The sequence below is a fragment of the Drosophila sulfurigaster genome, chromosome 2R (genome assembly GCF_023558435.1).
Source record: "Drosophila sulfurigaster albostrigata strain 15112-1811.04 chromosome 2R, ASM2355843v2, whole genome shotgun sequence".
Lineage (NCBI taxonomy): Eukaryota > Metazoa > Arthropoda > Insecta > Diptera > Drosophilidae > Drosophila > Drosophila sulfurigaster.
Window position 1 is genome coordinate 4,823,587 of NC_084882.1, and position 20,049 is coordinate 4,843,635.

Below are 20,049 nucleotides of genomic sequence, written 5' to 3' on the forward strand. Positions count from 1 at the left end.
TTTTTGATTTGCGGGGCGGAAGTGGGCGTGGCAAAAATTTGAAACAAACTTGATCTGCGTGCAAACATAACAAATGCTTTCGAAAAAAAATTATAACTCTATCTCTTATAGTCTCTGAGATCTAGGTGTTCATACGGACGGACGGACAGACGGACATGGCTATATCGTCTCGGCTGTTGACGCTGATCAAGAATATATATACTTTATAGGGTCGGAGATGCCTCCTTCTACCTGTTACATACATTTCCAGCCGGCATAAAAATTTATAATACGTTATGGTTAACGGGTGTAATCAACCTAATACATAAGTAAAGGGTAGAGTAGACGTAGATGTGTCTGGTCTCGGACAGAAAACCAATGTAACATAGATATTGTCGGTGTTGGATAGTAATAATAAAACAAGTAAGAAAGCTACAGTCAAGTGTGTTCGAATGTGAGATACCCGATACCCTTTTTTTTAATAAAAACACAAAAGTACAGTATTAAAATTAAAATAAACCCAATGAATACTATAAAAATACTATAAATATACCGAATATATAGTAATACATTGAAAATATAGCATATATGTATTTAAAAATATACCTGATTGTCATTTGTTGTTTATGCCGATATATATCGCAACAAAATTCAGAAATAATAAAAACTATAGTTATTATTGTCTGTCTCTATTATCCTTAATACTTGATTTTTATGGAATTGCAGAAGCGGAAGTGGGCGCGTCAAAAATGTAAAAAAAAACTTAATCTGCGTGCAAACATAAGAAGTGCTGTCGGAACAAAATTATATCTCTATCTCTTATAGAGATATTTGTTCATGCAAATGGACGAATCGACAGATAGACGGTTATGTGTATATCGTCTTTTCTGTTGACGCTTATCGAGATTATATAATATATATAATTTATAGGGTCGGAGAAGGTCCCATCTGCCTGTTACATATGTACATTTCCTGGAGGCACAAAATTATCATTGGGTAGCGGGTATAATTAAGGCCATCCATTATTTGATTTATAGAGTGTTGTTTCTAATCTAGAAAATTACTAATGCACCTAATGATTGTGATTGTTCTTCTATTGAATTATCTAACGGGTACTGGCTACCTCAAGCGTAGAGATCCTACCGTATGAAACCCTAAGCTGAATAAATTCTTAGACCAACTCACTTAAACTTTGAAGACTTTTTTATTTGCATAATTAATAAATAATATTGTTTTTGAGCCACGATTAAGGTAATTTTTCCGTTGATCATGTTATTGGTTTTGTTAAGAGACTAATTAATTAACTAATTCACAATTATACACCTACATAGATGTATCATTAAAACATATGAAATATTGTCTCATTATTAGGGTCTTTCGTTTTCTTTAGCCAAAGTTGTTGGTGAACAAGTTTTTTCCATTATTGGCGCAAGGATGAAATTTGAAATATTTTGTGTTATTCTTACTCCAATTCCAAATCTAAAATTAAACTAATGAATATACTTTAAAGCTTCTCGAAAATAAAAATACTCACCGATTAGCTAATGATTTGAGAATATCTTTCTTTAAAATGGTTGCTACAAATAATATGACACCTTGGCTACAGGTAATCACATCAAAAATCTGAATTTTAATTTGGTATATTTGAGCAATGTAATTTATGATATCAAGAATCCAGATGACGCCCATAATGATAAAAAGACGGAAAAACATGCTAAAACTGACAATCCATTAGGTTTTATTACATAAAAACAGTGAAAGAATTTACTTAGTCAAACTCCTTAGACATCGTTGGCTTTCTGATTTGGTTAACTGAAGCCTATTTGTCCTATTTTGGACGAATATTTTATAGGCGGTAATAACAAAAAGTGTTGTGTTGTATGTTAAGGTAATTAAAATTGGACCATAATAGTAGATTATTGCCGACATATCTGTTGCTATTTAATTGATAAAAGAAATATATTAAAGTAAGCATATAGTAAGACAAAAATGGAATAAATATCATACTGTTAATCCAACAAGCTGCAATTCCGAGCTTAGGTGCCCATTTCGAATCAATTATTACTAAATCAATTAAATATGTTATTAAAAGGTGTACCGCTGAAAGACTCCAAACGAATATATTGTACTTAAAAAATCTTCTCTTGCGACTAACGGTAAAAATGTAAAATCTTTTCCATAAATCGTAGTTTATAACCGAAAGCCAGAGAAATGTGGCGATAGTAGAGTAGTAACCAACATATCCTATGAAACACGAGAAATTTATTAATAAAGCTATATATTTTTGTTTTTGATTTTGGTATCATACCTGTTAAGTGACACAAAATTATTTGATGTGGCTTTACCCAATCAAATCTTACTATGATAATGAGTATAAAACTAAGAGTCAAGCAACCGAAATAGCATAGGCTGCATAGACCATAATCTTCTTTAAAATTCGGTAAAATTGAATACACAAATATGATCATAAGCATGAAGAATATCGATACCGATTGAACTGCAAGAGAACGGAATTTTAGAAGAGTTGTGATATATGTTATATTTATGTTGAGTAAGCTCGCGCTAGATTTATTCTTTAATAGAATGGTGGAATTTAATATTATGCAATTTAAATATTTATTATAAAATTATGTTATAGATTATTACTCTATTATTATTGTATATATTGTATATCATTATATTTACTTACTATAAGCGTTAGTTCGATCTAAAGGAATAGGGCAATGATGAGGAACAAGTTTGTATAAATCCTGAATTTTTTGAGGCTGTAGGCAACAATCCCGTTTTGTAAGTAGTGCGCTGTCGTTGTGTCTGAGAAGCGTGCCATTCTGATGAATAGTTTATGCAATAAAAATCAAATTTGTAGTTAAATTATTTAACTGTCACCTCATATAAGGTCCACACGAGATATGCGTTGTCAGGTTCAATTGATAAATGATCATCACAAGGTACAGGAAGATGCTGTTGCACCATGAATTCCAAGTCGCTTATATTTTTTGTTAGTGTTTCATTATATGTTATGTTTAATAACGTAATATAAAGTACATTCTCGTCAACACTTCCGCAAGTCCGTTTACCGTTCAATAGTAAGTGTTTTGGATTACAGCAAAATCGAATGCACGTTTTTAAATGACATACACAACCCCTTATATGCTTGGGCACCGTTTCGTAATCGCCATTAAATAAAATTTGGTAATTGTATTCCCGCGTTTTTTCTTTTGGTATCAATACATCTTCGTACTGATATGATCCATTTTTAAATTTAATGCTGTTTGTAAGGTCAACGGTATCGAAATAATCACATCCTTGGAATATGTAAAATATGCCAAATATAAGAAATACTCTTAACTGATTCTTCATACCCTAGAAGATAAATTTGAAATTAAAAATGTTAAATTTTTATATTGCACATTCTAAGCATAATTAATGTTACATTAACAAATATGTAATTCCATTTATATAATTCTCTTACAGTATAAATTAATCGAATAGGAAATAGAAATAAATGTAGAAAATGTAAGTATTCTGGTACGAGTGTTATTCTTGAATTGGTATAATAAACTGAATTGAAATTATTTACTACATTAACAATTCATAAGATTTAAAAATCGATTGGATACATTTTATGATTACTCATAAACTTCTTATCGTTTATAACATAATTATTCTACATATGCATACATATAATCACATCCCTTGATTATATGGAATATGCCGCATATAAGGAAGACTCTTAATTGATTCTTCATTCTCTAGAAGTTCAATTTTAAATATTTATTAAAAAATTATTTGTGTTATATTTATATATTTCACGTTGTGGGCACAATTGACATTGTTAATATAAAAATATAATTGAATTTACATTTTTACTTACGTATGTGTTTTTATAAATTATAAATAAATGTAAAGTATTGGATTATTCCCAAGTAATTTAACACACTCAAATGTAATTATTTATTTAATTACATTAATAATTCTAAAAATGTATGTTTTACTGTTTATTCACATATGATATATGGTTCTTAACAGAACCATACGCACACAAAATTCTTAATACTGCAGTCAAGATTGGCCCTCGTTGTATTTTCTATTAAAAGTTCTTTGCACTAATTTGGGGCTTCACAAAATGATCATCAAGAGTTAGGAAGCTTATTTCTTCACTATTTAATTTAAAGTAAATTCCGTTAGCTCTCACTAAGAAGCAGCTTGTCAAAATATGATCAACATATGATCAAATCATCATGATGGCAAGACACGGGACGGTATGTGTGTAAATATAGTACAATGCAGCGATCTCGCTCAGACGATGCAGATGTGCTTTCGTTTTAAGATTTTTATTTTTATGCAGCAGCAAATTTTTTAATATCCAAAAGAAATTAAAGAGCTCTCCGCTTTCAAGTGTAATTGATTCATATTTTACATGTGTTCTTACTCTTGTCTTAACATCTGACTTACCGACAAGGATCGGAATGGGGCATTTGGTTATCTTGGTTGTGTTTATACTGTATAGCATATTATATAAACTAAAGCCCAGTTGCCTTTTGTTTAAATTTTTCTAGTGATGCATTTTTTTATACAAACAGGCTTTATAATTTTTTGATATGTTATACAAAAGAAAGTCAATTCCTTCAATAGTTGTTAGAAAACCACATAGGAGCCCACCACTTTGCGTAATTTCGTCTGCAAGTGAATTCAACTTTTCGTATGTATGTATGTTAATGAATTTCTTGTTTAACAAAGTTAAATCTTAACAAACTTAAAATGTGTATAACCTGCTCCGCACGTATGACTGTTTCCACTCAAACTCAATGGTGAAGTCTTATTTTAGAGTACAAGTAGTTGGAAAACTCAGATTTCGCAGACATACCAAAGCCAAGAGAACACAATTAAAATTAAAAGAAAACCGCCGTTGCCTTTCAACGATAAAATTGCGTACTAAAATGTTTTAGTAAGACGGCTCCTAATTGAGAAGGAACGACAAATAGCAAATACTTTTGATGTAATTCAGAAACCAAAGTCACAGATGTTGTCACCGGGGCACTATTATTTCTTCAAAACAAAAAACATACAGAGAGCTTTGAATATTCCGCCTTGTTAGAGATATAATATATACCCGAACACAAGCAAATATACCTTACTAAGCTTTCTTTGTAACCAACTCGTACAAGAACTCACACCGTTATGCACCCATCTCCGTCTTCGTACCCGTTACCCATTTTTAATAAAAGCGAAACAGAGAGGTATTAAAACTTAAATTAATATACAGCAAAAATATTGAAATGTCCCGAAAACTATATTTGGTATATTGACGTTTGAAATAAACTATAAAATTCAAAATATACAATTTACTCAACCAAAGCAACAAAGACCCGAATAATAATTTAATTCAATTTTTTGTCATTTGCAGTTGGAGGAGAAAGGGTCGTGGTAAAAAATCTCAAACAAATTTATCTGCATACTTGATCTTGAGAATCGTAGTTGCGGTAATATAATAATAAAAAAATTCTTGAAATTGAAATTCGAATATGAAGGACAAGCTGGATAATTATTATACGTCCGTTTTTTAGCGTATTGGATCAAAAGATTTTCTTACTCTACCGTTAGACACATTTTTTTTACGGCAGGATGAATTACATTCTATGGGTACACTACCGTTTGTCGGAGTAAATATTACTTGAGTGCTATTTGCTAAGAACTTGAAACAAAACTAATTTACTAGATACCAAATTCTTAGCCACAACGCAAGGCTAACCCGGCGAAGGCTCAACCGGGAGTATAATAGTTCGCGCAAATCGACAGGTTTTCTGGGAGGGTTGGGTCACAACTGAAATGAGTTTGAGAAGTTATTAGTAGCTATTAGTCTATGCGTTCTTAGGTTTACTTTATTAACTAAGTACTGTCGGCTGTTATGGCTGTAGACATGTTAACGTCGAGAACTTGTCGACAAGGTGCTCTTCCGTCATAGTACTGAAGTATATAAGTATTTTATCATTCGTACTGTTCGTTCAGTTTATGGTGCTCAGAGCCAAAAGTTGTTTTAATAGTTAGTTAATTAAAAACGACCCAACAAGACCAGTCCTTCATTCTGGGAACTGGGTAACGGGTTGTCAGATGATAGACCACAGATCCTACTGATACTATTGCAGTACAGAGTGCGACTCGATTGTGCGTTGATTCTCGGCTAATTTTCACTAACGTAGTATACAATACGCTCTTGCACTCATGTTAGTTGGTAAATGTATATAATTGACGTGACTTGAGTGCAAAAGCGTATTGTATACTACGTTAGTGAAAAATAGCGAAAAAAAAGTTAATGTGTTGACGTTAGCGCTGAATATTTAATTTTTCGTTCGTCTTGTGACTGTGTAAAGAAGTTTTGGAGCATTGCGTTGCCTGAATTTTGTTTACATTGCAATTCGCAAATATAAGAATACTATCAGGCATGCTCCGGTTTTCACTTTCGGTTTTCGTTTTCGTTTTGGGACCAATAAACAACAATAAACCAATGAGTCAACAACTTTTTTTCCTTTTGCAAATAAGATCCGATTTAATATAGAAAAAGGCATTTACTTTTCATTTCGGCAAGACAAATTTTTTCGTTTTGGAATTCGAAAAACTCTTGTGAAAGTGAAAAAGGGGGCACCAATTTTGTCGTTTTCGTTTTCAAAACGAAAACGAAAACCGAAAGTGAAAACCGGAGCATGCCTGTATATTCAAAATCTATATATATAAAAGAAAGTCGTGTTATGTTTGAAATGTTATAAATCAAGAACGGCAAAGCAGATTTGAGTGAAAATTAGTAGGGAGGTAGTTTAGAGCCAGGAGACGGACATAGGATACTTTTTATCCCATTCGACAGCGCGAATTGTACTCCACCGAAATGGCTTCACTTATAGTAATGAATAACAGTAAGTAGGCTGTGAGTGTAACGTATCATACATTTATGTACGGTATTATGTATTTATACATTTATCTACAGTCAGCAATGCCGCGAGCAAGACGATCGAATCTGTTTTTTTTTTTTTGTCTCTCTCATCAAAAGATGAACTTATCAACAATGTATTTCCAAACATTATTTCTTACTACAAAAATAATGAATGGTTGAGTGAGCGAGCAATTTTAGCTGTTGAGAATAAAAATGTAACATATATGACCTGAATTACATAATTCAAAATAATATCATTTGAACAATGCATTCATTCAAATCTATTGACTGCGTCACAAATGAAGATGAAGCCACAAACTATTCAATTGAATTTTTAAACTCTTTGGATGTGCCTGGCACAATTTACGCCTAAGGGTTGGCGCCGTAGTAATCATGCTTCGAAACATAAACCAACCAAAACTGTGCAACGGTACGCTTTTGGCGGTTATAAAATTGATGAACAATGTATGTTAATTTACGCTACGATAATGATAGGAAAATTCAAAGGTGAGGAAGTTTTTATTCCGTGGATCCCGATAATCCCAACCGATATGACGTTTGAATATAAAAATATTTAATTTCCGATACGTCTTGCATTTGCCGTGACCATCAATAAATCACAAGACCAATCCTTAAAAGTTTGTGGTTTAAATCTAGAACATTCATGTTTTTCCCATGGTCAATTATACGTGGCATGTTCACGGGTCGGAAACCATCTACGTTGTTTATTTTTGCGCCTGATAATAAAACAAAAAATGTCGTCTATCACAAGGTACTTAGGTGAAGAGCAACCTATGTACTAAAATACAGAAATAATAATGAATAATAAAAAAAAAACACAATTTGCTTATTTATTGTCATAAGGGCGGAACAAAGTTCGCCGGGTCAACTAGTATTTATATAAAGAAGGCATTCGAAAAATATTTTATTGTAAAAAATGTAATATAACTCAAATAACTTGTTTCCATAGCATCAAAAATTTGGGATTTCTCCATTTATACTGATCTCAATATACAGTAGAATCCGGTTATAACGACTCCGCTTATAGTGTCCGACCGGTTATTACGACGAAAACTCGATAGCTTGGTTGGTCCCAATACAAACTTATATGAAAGGGCCTCCGCTTAGAACGTCTCCGCTTTTAGCGACTAATCGCTTATACCGAAGAAATTTTTCAGAATTCAACCGAATATTGCGACGAAAAAAAAAAAATCAGCGAAATAATGCCAAAAATATTTTAGCATCAAACGACGCTGTTAGAAATGTATGTATTTAACAGTGATCGGCACTCTTGTCTGTATTCGTAGGAGCGACAAATAGGTTCTTATATTGTCACTACTCTCTGTTAGTTTTAGCTGACGCCTTAGCTTATGCTAAGAAACATGCAGGTATACGATTTATTATGGGAAAACCATGATATTAAATGAAATTGATAAATTATTTTTGTTTTGTTTAAAAATTAATTTGTTTTATCTTAAAAACCTATTACGAGCATGGCAATCATAAAAAAAAACAAACCAAAAATTTGTTTTGCTCCTTTCGGTTAGTGCGTCTTCCGAGTATAACGACGTAAAATCGTCGCACAGTGGGCGATTTGGTCCCGCTAGCGGCATTTAATTCAAATTTTCAAATTTAAAAATCCGTTAATATTTTTTCACATATCGATAGCAGATGCTTTGATTAGATTTTTAAAAGCTTTTGAAAGCTCTACGATCAGCTGATCATCAGCTGTGATCGGACAAACACACCATATGATTTCGCAAAGAGCTTTACACAATTTTTTCTCTTTGCGCGCATGAAATTTGAGTTCCTCGGAAATTTACAATTTTTGGTGAATTTGTTAGAAGTTTGGTTTTTTATTATATTCAAGGTATGTATTTTCAAAAAAATCAATGTTTGTGACCGGTCTATAAATGTGTGGCTCATAAAACGTAGTGGTAATTCAGTGTATTAACAACTAGCCCGGATTAGCGTACACCTGTCTTTCGTGGAGTAGAACTTAATTTATTCAACTAAGTTCAGTCTAACTCCTTTATTAGCCGAAAGTGTGAATCAGTGGCGTCCAAAATGTGTAATATCAACTGCTATTATCTGCTAGCCTTGAAACTATGGTACTTTTTAGACACAGTGTTAGTACCAAAAAGGGATCTTTTTTTAGTATTGCACTCAGAAGTCATCCCATTTTTTCCATCATCCCATCATTTTTTAGATAAAGTTTATATATGAAATATATATATATATATATATATATATTGAAGTTCAAATAAAATAAAAGTACAACAAAATTTTAAATTTTAAAAAAAAAATTTTTAAATTAAAAAAAAAAATTTAAAAAAAAATGTTTAACTTAAAAAATTCTATGATTTTTTTCTGATCAGTGAAAAAACCCCGACTGAAGATATCTATTTTAGTTTAGAAGTTATTAATTAAATGCCGCTAGCGGGACCAAATCGCCCACTGTGTGACGCCGACGCGTCGGTCCCTTGAAAGTCGCTATACCCGAAATCTACTGTATATGAAATACCACAATTAACCCATATAAAATTCCATTAGAAACAAGTAAGAAAGCTACATTCGAAAAATTATAGTATTATTTTATTTACCAAAAATCCACTTAAACTTTTAAAATTACGCTTGTCATTCGATTCGAAATAAAATCAAAAACTTATATCTCTATCTCTTATATTCTGTTAAGTCTAGCTGCTCATACCGGTGGACAGACAGACAAGGTTATATCGTCTTGACTGTTGACGCTGATAAAGAATATATTATATGTATATACTTTAAAGGGATGCCTCTCTGCCTGCTACATACATTTCCTGGAGGCACAAAGTTAGAATATCTTTAAGCTATGTATAGCGGGTACAAAAACCAACATAACATATTTTCACATGCGTAAGAAATGAGAAATATCGACTAACATTTTTCAATAGATTTTTTTAGTCACACGTTGTTTTTCGAGGAGAGACCCAAACGAATCTCGCCTCTCAACAATATGTCGGTAAACACATGCGCAAAGCTATGTAAATTGCACTAATGATCACTCGGTTCAATTTTTTTATGATTTTATTGCTCGCTTTGTTTGTTGGTTATTATGACCAGTGGTTTTTTTACCTTTGTACAGTTCTGATAAAAAATAGCTGCTCAAAAGCGTTACCTGTAAAATTGCTGTGGAAGCGTCATTACGGGACTCGACCAAATGTGCAACCCACGAGCTAGTTAGAAATCTTATAAAATATCCAACCAAGAGCTATATAATTTTAAATTAACCAAAGCCATATCCCAATTATTGTAACTCTTTTTTACTGAAAATAATTCTTTAACTGTTGTAAAGACCTCCTGCAAAATATGTACAAGTTGTACAAAAACCACCTTAAATTATAATCAAATCCAAATTATATTAGATTGAACTATATAAGTGCCAACAAATCAGATAAAGCGGTCGCACTATATCATTTTTATAATTCTATATATATATATATGTATATTTATATATATATATATATATATATATATATATATATATATATATATATACATACATTTTTTAATATGTTCTTTCGCATATTAAAAGTATAATTTTCCGCCTCTGTCTTTTATTATTTCTTATTTATTTCACTTTAGAAATTTCGTTGGAGCTCCCATATATTGCGTCAGAGTCTAGTGTACGTTTTGGTGAGCGTTCTCGTTGTTATCGGAAAACCGATTTTGAGAAACTTGCCGTGCTTATATCTCAACTTTCTTTGTCTGCGAACTTGGACTACTTTGAACTCGCTACTTGATGGTTGTGTTCCATCAAGAATTCCACATTTGTCCGATAAACCCTTATGGTTTACTAAGAAATTATCGAATTTAAAAAATCGTAAGTCGAGACTTTACAAAAAACTCAAGGAAACTGGCTCTTCTCTTGATTTTCTCCGCTATTCTATTGCTCAAGCTGCTTTTCGCACTCATAACAATGTGTGTTATAATAATTATTTGAGTATGTGCAGAATAAGATTTCAGCGTGATCCAAAACGATTGTATGACTTCGTTAACTCGAAGCGTAGATCCGCGTCATCGCCATCATTTATGTCTTTGGAGAATATGACAGTATCTTTTTCCAAACGACATATTCTGTTCCAAGTTTTCAAAATTTCTCTTCTTATCCTTATCAGTTAAATTCATCTAATTGTATTTTTGGTCCTTTAATTACTGAAAGCTCTATTTTAACGGAACTATTGGCTATAAAACCTTTTTTTTCGGCAGGTCCGGATATATAGTTGTGTGCTAAGGTATTGTGCTAGTAGTATCTGTAAACCGCTTTTTAAATTGTTTGAATTGTCCGTAAACTCATGCTCTTTTCCAAAAATCTGTGAAAAAGTCATACATTATACCTATCCTAAAAAAAAGGAACAAATCTAAAGTTAAAAATTATCGCGGTATATGTAAATTTTCTGCGATTCCAAAAGCATTTGAAAAAATCATAACTTTTCAACTGCAACATTTGTGTAAATCTATAATTTCACCTTACCAACATGAGTTTGTGAAATCTAGGTCCACTTCTACTAACTTATTGGAGTTCTCGTCTATCGTAATTAAAGGATTTGAGAATAAAATACAAACAGATGTCATTTACACCGATTTTAGTAAGGCTTTTGACTCAGTAAGTCATCACCTCTTATTAAATAAACTTAATCTTTTAGAGTATCCTCATAGCCTAATTGAGTGGATCATACCTTTCTAACAGAATTCAGAATGTTTATTATAACGGCTTTGTATCTAAATGTGTCCAAGTTACTTCTGTTGTGCCCCAGGGTAGTCATTTTGGTCCTCTATTGTTCACTTTGTTTATAAATTATCTTCCTTCTGTTATTGAGCATTCCCGTGTACTTATGTACGCTGATGACGTCAAGCTTTGCCTGACATTTAATGATAGTCTTGCAATGTCACTGTTGCAATGTGACCTTAATCGTCTTGAATCTTGGTGCAGAGTAAATATGTTACATCTCAATAGCAACAAATGTAAGTTTATGACCTTTTGTAGGGGTTCTTCCCATGTGAATAACTATGTTTTACACAACACTCCTCTTGAGGGAATTGAAGTTGTGAATGACTTGGGGGTTCTGCTTGATGTTAAACAAAAATTTGATAAGCATATTCTGTCTGCTGTAAATAGGGCCATGGGTGTTCTGGGATTTATAAAACGCTGGTCGAAGGAGTTCAACGATCCCTTCATTGCCAAAACTTTGTACGTCTCACTGGTTCGTCCTATCATTGAGTACGGATCTCTTGTCTGGAATCCCCAGTATAGGGTTTATCAAGATTGGATTGAGTCGGTGCAGAAACAATTCTTGTTATTTGCTCTTCGTAGTTTAAATTGGAATCCTAATATTAGATTACCACCTTATCGCAGTAGACTTTTATTACTAAACCTTCCTTCTCTTTCTGATCGTAGAACTATGCAAGGTGCTGTTTTCATATTAGCTTTGCAGTTCCGGTCAGAATCACTAGGAATTTTCTTCCTCTTCTCATTTCTCGTAAAGCTACTAACTTTGCTTGCCATAATTCGCACGTCACTTGATGGTACTGCCGTTAGAACGTCAACGTGCAATTAACAAAAAAAAAAAAAGTGATTTACAGAAAATTAATAAAAACAAATAATAAGTACATTTTCTAACAATATATATTCTCTTATAAATGAGGTTCTTTGTTGTCTTTAGTTAGAATTGGTTGTGAAGATAAAACAGTTTCCATTCTGGCTGATGTTGTGGAAACACCACTTTGTGACATTTTTATTTTGGTATTTCCAATACGAAGTCTAAAATTAAAATAATTCTTGTATTTTTCTCAACATTTTCTCTTTAATAAAAACACTCACCGATTAGCCAACGCTTTCAACACATCTCTTTTCAAAATTGTTGCTACAAATAAAATAATACCTTGACCACAACAAATGACATCAATAAACTGCATTGATATGTCGAACATTTGTCCAAAATAGGAAATGATTTCAAGTATCCAGAAAACGCCCATAATGACAAAGAGCCGGAAAAATGTTCCAAAACTAACGTAAAAAAAAAAAAGTGAATGTTATAATTAAGAGCAAGAGAAAGAGGGTACTTAGTCAAAGTCCTCAAATTTCGTTGATGGTCCGATTGGGTTAGCTGACGTCTATTGGTCCTATTTTGAAAGAATATCTTAGAGGCAGTAATAATAAATAGTGTCGTGTTGAATGTTAAGTAAGTACTAATTGGACCATAATAGTAGATTATTGACGACCAAGCTGCGGCTATATAATTAATAGAAAAAAAATTGTAAAGATTAAACAAATTTTAATTTAGTATCTTACTGTCAATCCAACAAAAATATTCTCCGACATTAGGTGACCAGTTTGAATTTCCAATTACAAAATCAACAAAAAAGTGTTAATAAAAGTTGTACTGCTGCAACACCCCAAACAAAGATGTTATATTTGTAAAATTTTGACCCGTGACTTATCCCAATGTTGTTAAATGTTTTCCATAGATCATAGTTTATAATTAAAAGCCAGAGAAACGTGGAAATTGTAATGTAGTACCCAATATATCCTACGATATAGTGAATATTTTAAATTAATGGTATAGTGAAAATTTTAAATTAATGAAAAATTATTCATCCTCAATCATACCTGTTAGTTTGCACAATAATATTTGATGTGGCTTTATCCAATCAAATCGTATCATAACAATAAGTATAAAAGTTAGAGTCAGGCACCCAAAATAACATAAGCAGCATTGTCGATAAACACCTTTAAAACATGGCAAAAGCAGATATACAAATATAACCATAATATAGAAGAATATCGATACAGATTGGACTGGAAAAAATGGAATTTTAAAAACAGCTCAGTTATAAAAAATGTTTGTTATATGTATTACGGTAAAGCTAATAAATTGTATACTCACTATATGCGTTAGTAAGGTTAGGAGGAATTAGACAATGATGCGGTACAAGCCTGTAAGTATTCTGAAATTTTTGGGGCTGTAAACAATAATCCGCTTTTGAAAGTTGAGCCCCATCGAAATGCCTCAGAAGAATGCCATTCTAATGAAAAATTTGCTTATTAAAATAAAGGTTTAAAGTTAGTTTGTTAAGCTTATACCTCATACAAAGTCCACTCGTGATTTGGATTGTCAGGGTTAAGGGCTAAATGATCGTCACAAGGTACAGGTAGATGTTGTTGTACCATCAACTTCAAGACGTCAACATGTTTAATTTGAGTTTCATTATAAGTTATGTTTAAGAAAGAGTTGTAATCTAAATTTTGGTCGACATTCCCGCATTCTCTTTTATCCTGCACAAGAGTTTGATTTGGGTTACAACAAAATCGAATGCAGGTCTTTAAATGGCAAATGCATCCCCTTATGTGGTTGGGAATTATTTCAGTTTTTCCATTAAATAGAATTTGGTAGTTGTATTCCCCTGTTTCTTCCTTTGGTATTAATATATCTTCGTATAGGTAAGACCCATTCTCAAATTTCCTGCTGTATGTAAGGTCGACGGTATCCAAGTAATCACATTTTTCAATACGCCCGAATGTCTCAGCTATAAATACACTGAGTATAACAAAAGCCCGTATCACATTCTTCATTTCACAGAAGATAAGCTTTCAAAATTCCGCAAGAAATAAACTGTTCAATGTTTTAATGTGAGCACAACGTATTTTAGTACCATATACAATCATTGAAGTAACACAATAAACTGAGATTCAATTCTTTACTTACTTAATATTAATCCACAGTTTTTCAAAATTGATTACTCAGACTCTTATTTATAAAAAATATTTTATACATTCGTATTCAAATGTAAATATACTTATATTCAAACCGCAAAAGTACATATGGAATAAAGTATTACCTCCTTGAACAGAAATCAAAAGATTGCATTATGTTCCACATTAAGTACATATTTATTACATTTATATTTATTGTATACATGTACATAAAAGAGTATTTTACTTGATGCCTATGAGACACAACCTAATTTTTCTATCATTAAAAAAGTAATATATGCAAAGAATAAATTATTTTCATTAGGATTAAAGCAATTTAATATTTTTCTCTTTTTGTGTAGAAATTACTATTATTGGAAGAACTCATTTCAAATGTGTTGTTTTTTTCTCAATAGGAATTATATATTTATAAAAATGTATTATTTATTGGTGGTAAAACACATGCTGCTATGAGTATTAATCATTTAACTTTAATATTCATTATAGTCGTTGGTTTCGACATCGGTGTTGGTGCCCTTATTTATTATTTATATATCAAACAATTGTCACAATTTATTAAAAGTATATTAAAATGGCTTGGGTAGTACAGGACCTGCACATTTCTATTGTAGAATTCTCCTATACTATTGAAGTGTAGCTATACTTACTATGTAAACTTCATAAAGAATATTGGATAGGCCCTACTTACGGTTCTTGAATACATTATATATTATAACTTTGTGCCTGCAGAAAATGCATGTAATAAGCAGAAAGGACATCTCCGAGCCCAATAACTACATATCTTCTTGATCATCATTAAAAGCCACGTCCGCCTATCCACATGAACACGGAGATCTCAGAGACTCTAATAATAATTTTCACAGTCGAGCACACTCGACTTTAACTTAGATGTTATTTGTGTAGCTGCCAATTTATATCATCAGGTATTTGAGGATTTGAATGCATATGTTTAGCACCTTGATCATGTCCAGTCATCTAACATAACTCTATAAAGACAAATTTAGATTTTGTTTCATATAATTTTATATAACTGCACGAGCACACAATCAGCTAGTTCGAAGTTCGTAAAAGAAGAGACCAATCTATAATTAACTTGTAATACCGATTTTTGCAAGGTTACCATAAATTCAACACGCCCTCTCACACATAGCATTACAAATAATAAGATTAAATTATATTTCACTTTTGCAAATTCGGCTTGTATGCATATCTGGTGAGGTTTACAATATTACTCAGCATTTAATGGACTTCTTCAATTATTTATGAGACTAAGATTGCCACGCAGATATAAAAAGTTAGCACTACTATTCGTTCTCGTACAAACTATCACAAAAACATTAGTTATTATTGTATCTGGCAACAACTATGTTATTTTCTATGGGTATACCCATAACATATTTAAGGCAACAACTATGTAGGAAAAATTTAAAACAAACTTGATCTGCGTGCAAACCAAAGAACTGCAAAACTCGCATTTTTGTTGAGTCCGCTCATACGCAAAAATTTCATTTACTTCAAGTCAGCAATGAATAAAAACAAGTAAGAAAGCTACAGTCGAGTGTACTCGACTGTGAGATACCCGCTACCCATTTTGAATAAAAGAAATATATTTTGCGGTGTTTTCTCAAAATATACCGAATATACTGCAAAAATACTATAAAAAATATACCAAATGGTATATTTGGTATATCGACAAAGTGCCGCATTCAAAATATACCATAGACGGCACAATATACCAGATTGTCAGCCAAAGCAACTAAGACCCATAGTAAGTAGGCGTTTTTGCCCATACAAAAGTATTTCTTTAATAACTTCGACAATTTTTATCTGATCGCAACCAAATTTTCAGAAATCATAACTACTATAGTAGTTATTATATATACCAACTCTAACTTTAAAATTACGCTTGTTATTCGATTTTTTTTATTTGCGGGGGCGGAAGTGGGCGTGGCAAAAATTTGAAACAAACTTGATCTGCGTGCAAACATAACAAATGCTGTCGAAAAAAAATTATAGCTCTATAGTCTCTGAGATCCAGTGTTTCATACGGACAGACGCACAGACGGACATGGCTATATCGTCTCGGCTGTTGACACTGATCAAGAATATATATACTTTATAGGGTCGGAGATGCCTCCTACTACCTGTTACATACATTTCCTGCCGGCACGAAGTTATAATACCCTTCTACCCTATGGGTAGCGGGTATAATCAGCACATGTTTTCGTACAGCTCATTCATGTACGATGTGAGCGTTCGACCGAAATGCTTTACTCACATTTGCTTAGCCTACGAAGCCAAGCATTGCATAAACTCAGCCGCTTCCTAATTTGCGTATTTTGCCTTAGCTATATTTTGATGTGCGTAAAGCATCGATGCCCAAGCAGCGAATAGCAGACTATAAGGAAAAACCAAAAATTGTTTTTGCAATGCGTGCTTTCCTATGCTGAGTGCTGAATTCCCTAAAGAAAACTTTTCTATTTCGGGGTACCCAAATATCTTTTATTGGATAACGAGGAATCTTTTAATTCAGATTCAATACAATGTTCAAAGATTAACAAACATTTATAGCGCCCCCTTATAAGATCACTGTTAATGGGCAAATCTGAAGATTCTACTCTATATTGTCGGTGTCCGTAAAAAGACAAAACCCATAAAATATTCGAAGAACTTATAGAGCAATTATTCTATCGTAATCATAGATTAATCTATGAGTACAACTACATATTCCATTCAGTAACAAATAAAAGACCTTTCAAAAAGGTTTTTCGGAAAAACAGTCACTACCGGCCCAGAACAATAAGAATAAACTAGACTCGACAAACTAAAAGAAAATCAGAAAGCAGACTTTCGAATACCACCAGGAAAACTCTCAAAACCTCAAAAACCTGGACACGAAATATTCGTCAAAGATGATATTACTTTTGTGCACCGTCCTACAATTTTTGGCGAATATTTCGTCTCCTGGTTGGTCTGTTATTGAACAGACTAGGGTCAAAACTATCACATATGTATGAAAAAATCAAGACACAACTATCGTTACAATAGCAGAACGGTGCACAAAAGTAATATCAAAAACATTTAATTACAGATTTATGATAAAATGGACGATGACTAACACTAACGGATCACTGGACATAACAAGCTACTCAAACAAATCAGAGTATAAGTCCACGACCAGAATAATTCACATGATTGGCTTAAACCTAACTGAGGTAACACTAGATTTTATACAGAGCAAGACTTATAGTATAACATAACAATAAATTGGTTAGGAACAGCCTGGAAGCACGTCGCGGGGAAACTCGATCAGGACGACATTATCCAAATAGAAAATCACATTAATAAAGCAAACTCTAACAACAAATTATCATAAATAACCAATTTCATAATTTAACGAAAATAACTAACAGTATCAAATGCTATAAAAAAAGGACAATAGATTCAGTAACGAGATTTGCATTAGTATTCAAGTTAAATTTAATAAATACATTCTTATTCGGAGAACATTAAATATATGAAATAAATAAAATATTCAAATTCAGACGTATGCCATCCCTTTTAACAGAAGAAATTTTAAAATTTTCGAACTTTTTTATTTTGCACTTTTACTTATGTAACTAAAATTCTAAATTTAAAAGAAGAACAATATGAAAATATCGTAATTAAACCAATAATTATAAATATTTGGATTGTCAACATTCAGCTTAATGAAATATTGCAAATAAAAACAAGTAAGAAAGCTACAGTCGAGTGTACTCGACTGTGAGATACCCGCTACCCATTTTGAATAAAAGCAATATATTTTGCGGTATTATTCTCAAAATATACCAAACATACTGCAAAAATACTAAAAATATACCAAATGGTATATGTGGTATATCAATATAGTACCGCATTCAAAATATACCATAGACGGCACGATATACCACATTGTCAGCCAAAGCAACTAAGACCCCTAGTAAGTAGGCGTTTTTGCCCATACAAAAGTATTTCTTTAATAGCTTCCACAATTTTCTGTCTGATCGCAACCAAATTTTCAGGAATCATAACTACTACTGTAATTATTGCATATACCAAAATTAGTAACTCTAACTTTAAAATTACGCTTGTTATTCGATTTTTTTGATTTGCGGGGGCGGAAGTGGGCGTGGCAAAAATTTGAAACAAACTTTATCTGCGTGCAAACATAAAAAATGCTGTCGAAAAAAAATTATAGCTCTATCTCTTATAGTCTCTGAGATCCAGTGTTTCATACGGACGGACGGACAGACACACAGACGGACAGACGGACATGGCTATATCGTCTCGGCTGTTGACGCTGATCAAGAATATATATACTTTATAGGGTCGGAGATGCCTCCTTCTACCTGTTACATACATTTCCTGCCGGCACAAAGTTATAATACCCTTCTACCCTATGGGTAGCGGGTATAAAAAACATTAATTTATTCTAGGGGAAGATGAGTTGCTAATAAATCGGCGGAGATGTAACTTTTCATAGCGACATAACTCCGCTCGGAGATATGTCGCCTTGAAACGTCATATCTCCGTGCGAAGATATGTTGTTTTGAGTTCGGCGGATATATGTCGTTTTAAAAGCGCCATAACTCCGCGCGGTGATATGACTTTTGAAAACGACATATGTAGCTCCGCCAAAAATGAACGACATAATTCCGCTCGAAAATTGTACCGAGCGGAGATATGTCGCTATGCCAAAAATGAAATGTTTGGAATATATGAAAATATGGAATAGGGATTACATTGTCAACCTTAGATATAAAACATGTTTGCTTAGGCTCATAAAGGGAGAGCAGAACAACTTAAAATAGCTCGAGGGATTGTATCTCATCAGTTTGTGGAACGAATTAATATCGATTGACAACAACATAGAAACCACAACACAATAATAAAAACAAATACAAATCACCCCAGAGGAAAGTAAGCGCCTGGAGATATTGTTTCATTATCGCACAAGCTATGCAATCATTGCATATTAATAACACAGAGCGACTATATGATCTCTATCTTACATTGCACGGAATCATCGCATTCACTTCCGTCATGATGATGGTTGATATCTTTGGCATAATCTGTCTCTACAAGCAAAAGCAACAAAAAGTAATTCTACAAATACAGCCAAAAAAAGCCTCCACCACCAATGCAAAATCTAAAAGACATTAAAATTTTAACCCGACAGCAATTGTAAAAATAATTTATATTGCATCTAAATCAGATTGCTGTTTGCGCATCTTTCTGCTTCTAATTCCTTTTATTCTTCTTCATCAATCATCCTTAAGACATTTAACTAAAGAATTGAACGAATTCCAAATTTCCTCATCACCAGGGTTTTATATTGCGATTTTCCTTTGCCGACCATAGGCAGGGAGAA

General features: G+C 32.6%; 3 protein-coding genes across 3 annotated transcripts; all 3 read right to left on the bottom strand.

Annotated features, from left to right (window-relative positions):
* Window positions 1-1,346: 1,346 nt before the first annotated feature.
* On the bottom strand, window positions 1,347-2,275 carry LOC133836644 (probable G-protein coupled receptor Mth-like 11; the record flags this gene model as incomplete). The annotated part of the gene is given in 4 exon segments (XM_062267236.1): window positions 1,347-1,458; window positions 1,514-1,699; window positions 1,748-1,842; window positions 1,844-2,275. Coding segments are annotated over 4 exon segments (825 nt in total), but the record flags the coding sequence as incomplete, so codon positions are not given.
* A 10,238-nt stretch (window positions 2,276-12,513) lies between these two features.
* LOC133836645 (probable G-protein coupled receptor Mth-like 11) lies at window positions 12,514-13,179 on the bottom strand (the record flags this gene model as incomplete). Its single annotated transcript, XM_062267237.1, has 3 exons — window positions 12,514-12,704; window positions 12,765-12,950; window positions 13,007-13,179. Coding segments are annotated over 3 exons (486 nt in total), but the record flags the coding sequence as incomplete, so codon positions are not given.
* On the bottom strand, window positions 13,037-14,780 carry LOC133838012 (probable G-protein coupled receptor Mth-like 11). The gene is made up of 6 exons (XM_062268933.1): window positions 14,650-14,780; window positions 14,028-14,531; window positions 13,831-13,969; window positions 13,554-13,742; window positions 13,236-13,473; window positions 13,037-13,175 (listed from the first exon to the last, which is right to left on the bottom strand). The coding sequence occupies exons 2-5, from the start codon at window positions 14,514-14,516 to the stop codon at window positions 13,298-13,300; spliced, it is 993 nt and encodes a 330-aa protein (XP_062124917.1). The 5' UTR covers window positions 14,517-14,531; window positions 14,650-14,780; the 3' UTR covers window positions 13,037-13,175; window positions 13,236-13,297.
* Window positions 14,781-20,049: the final 5,269 nt, after the last annotated feature.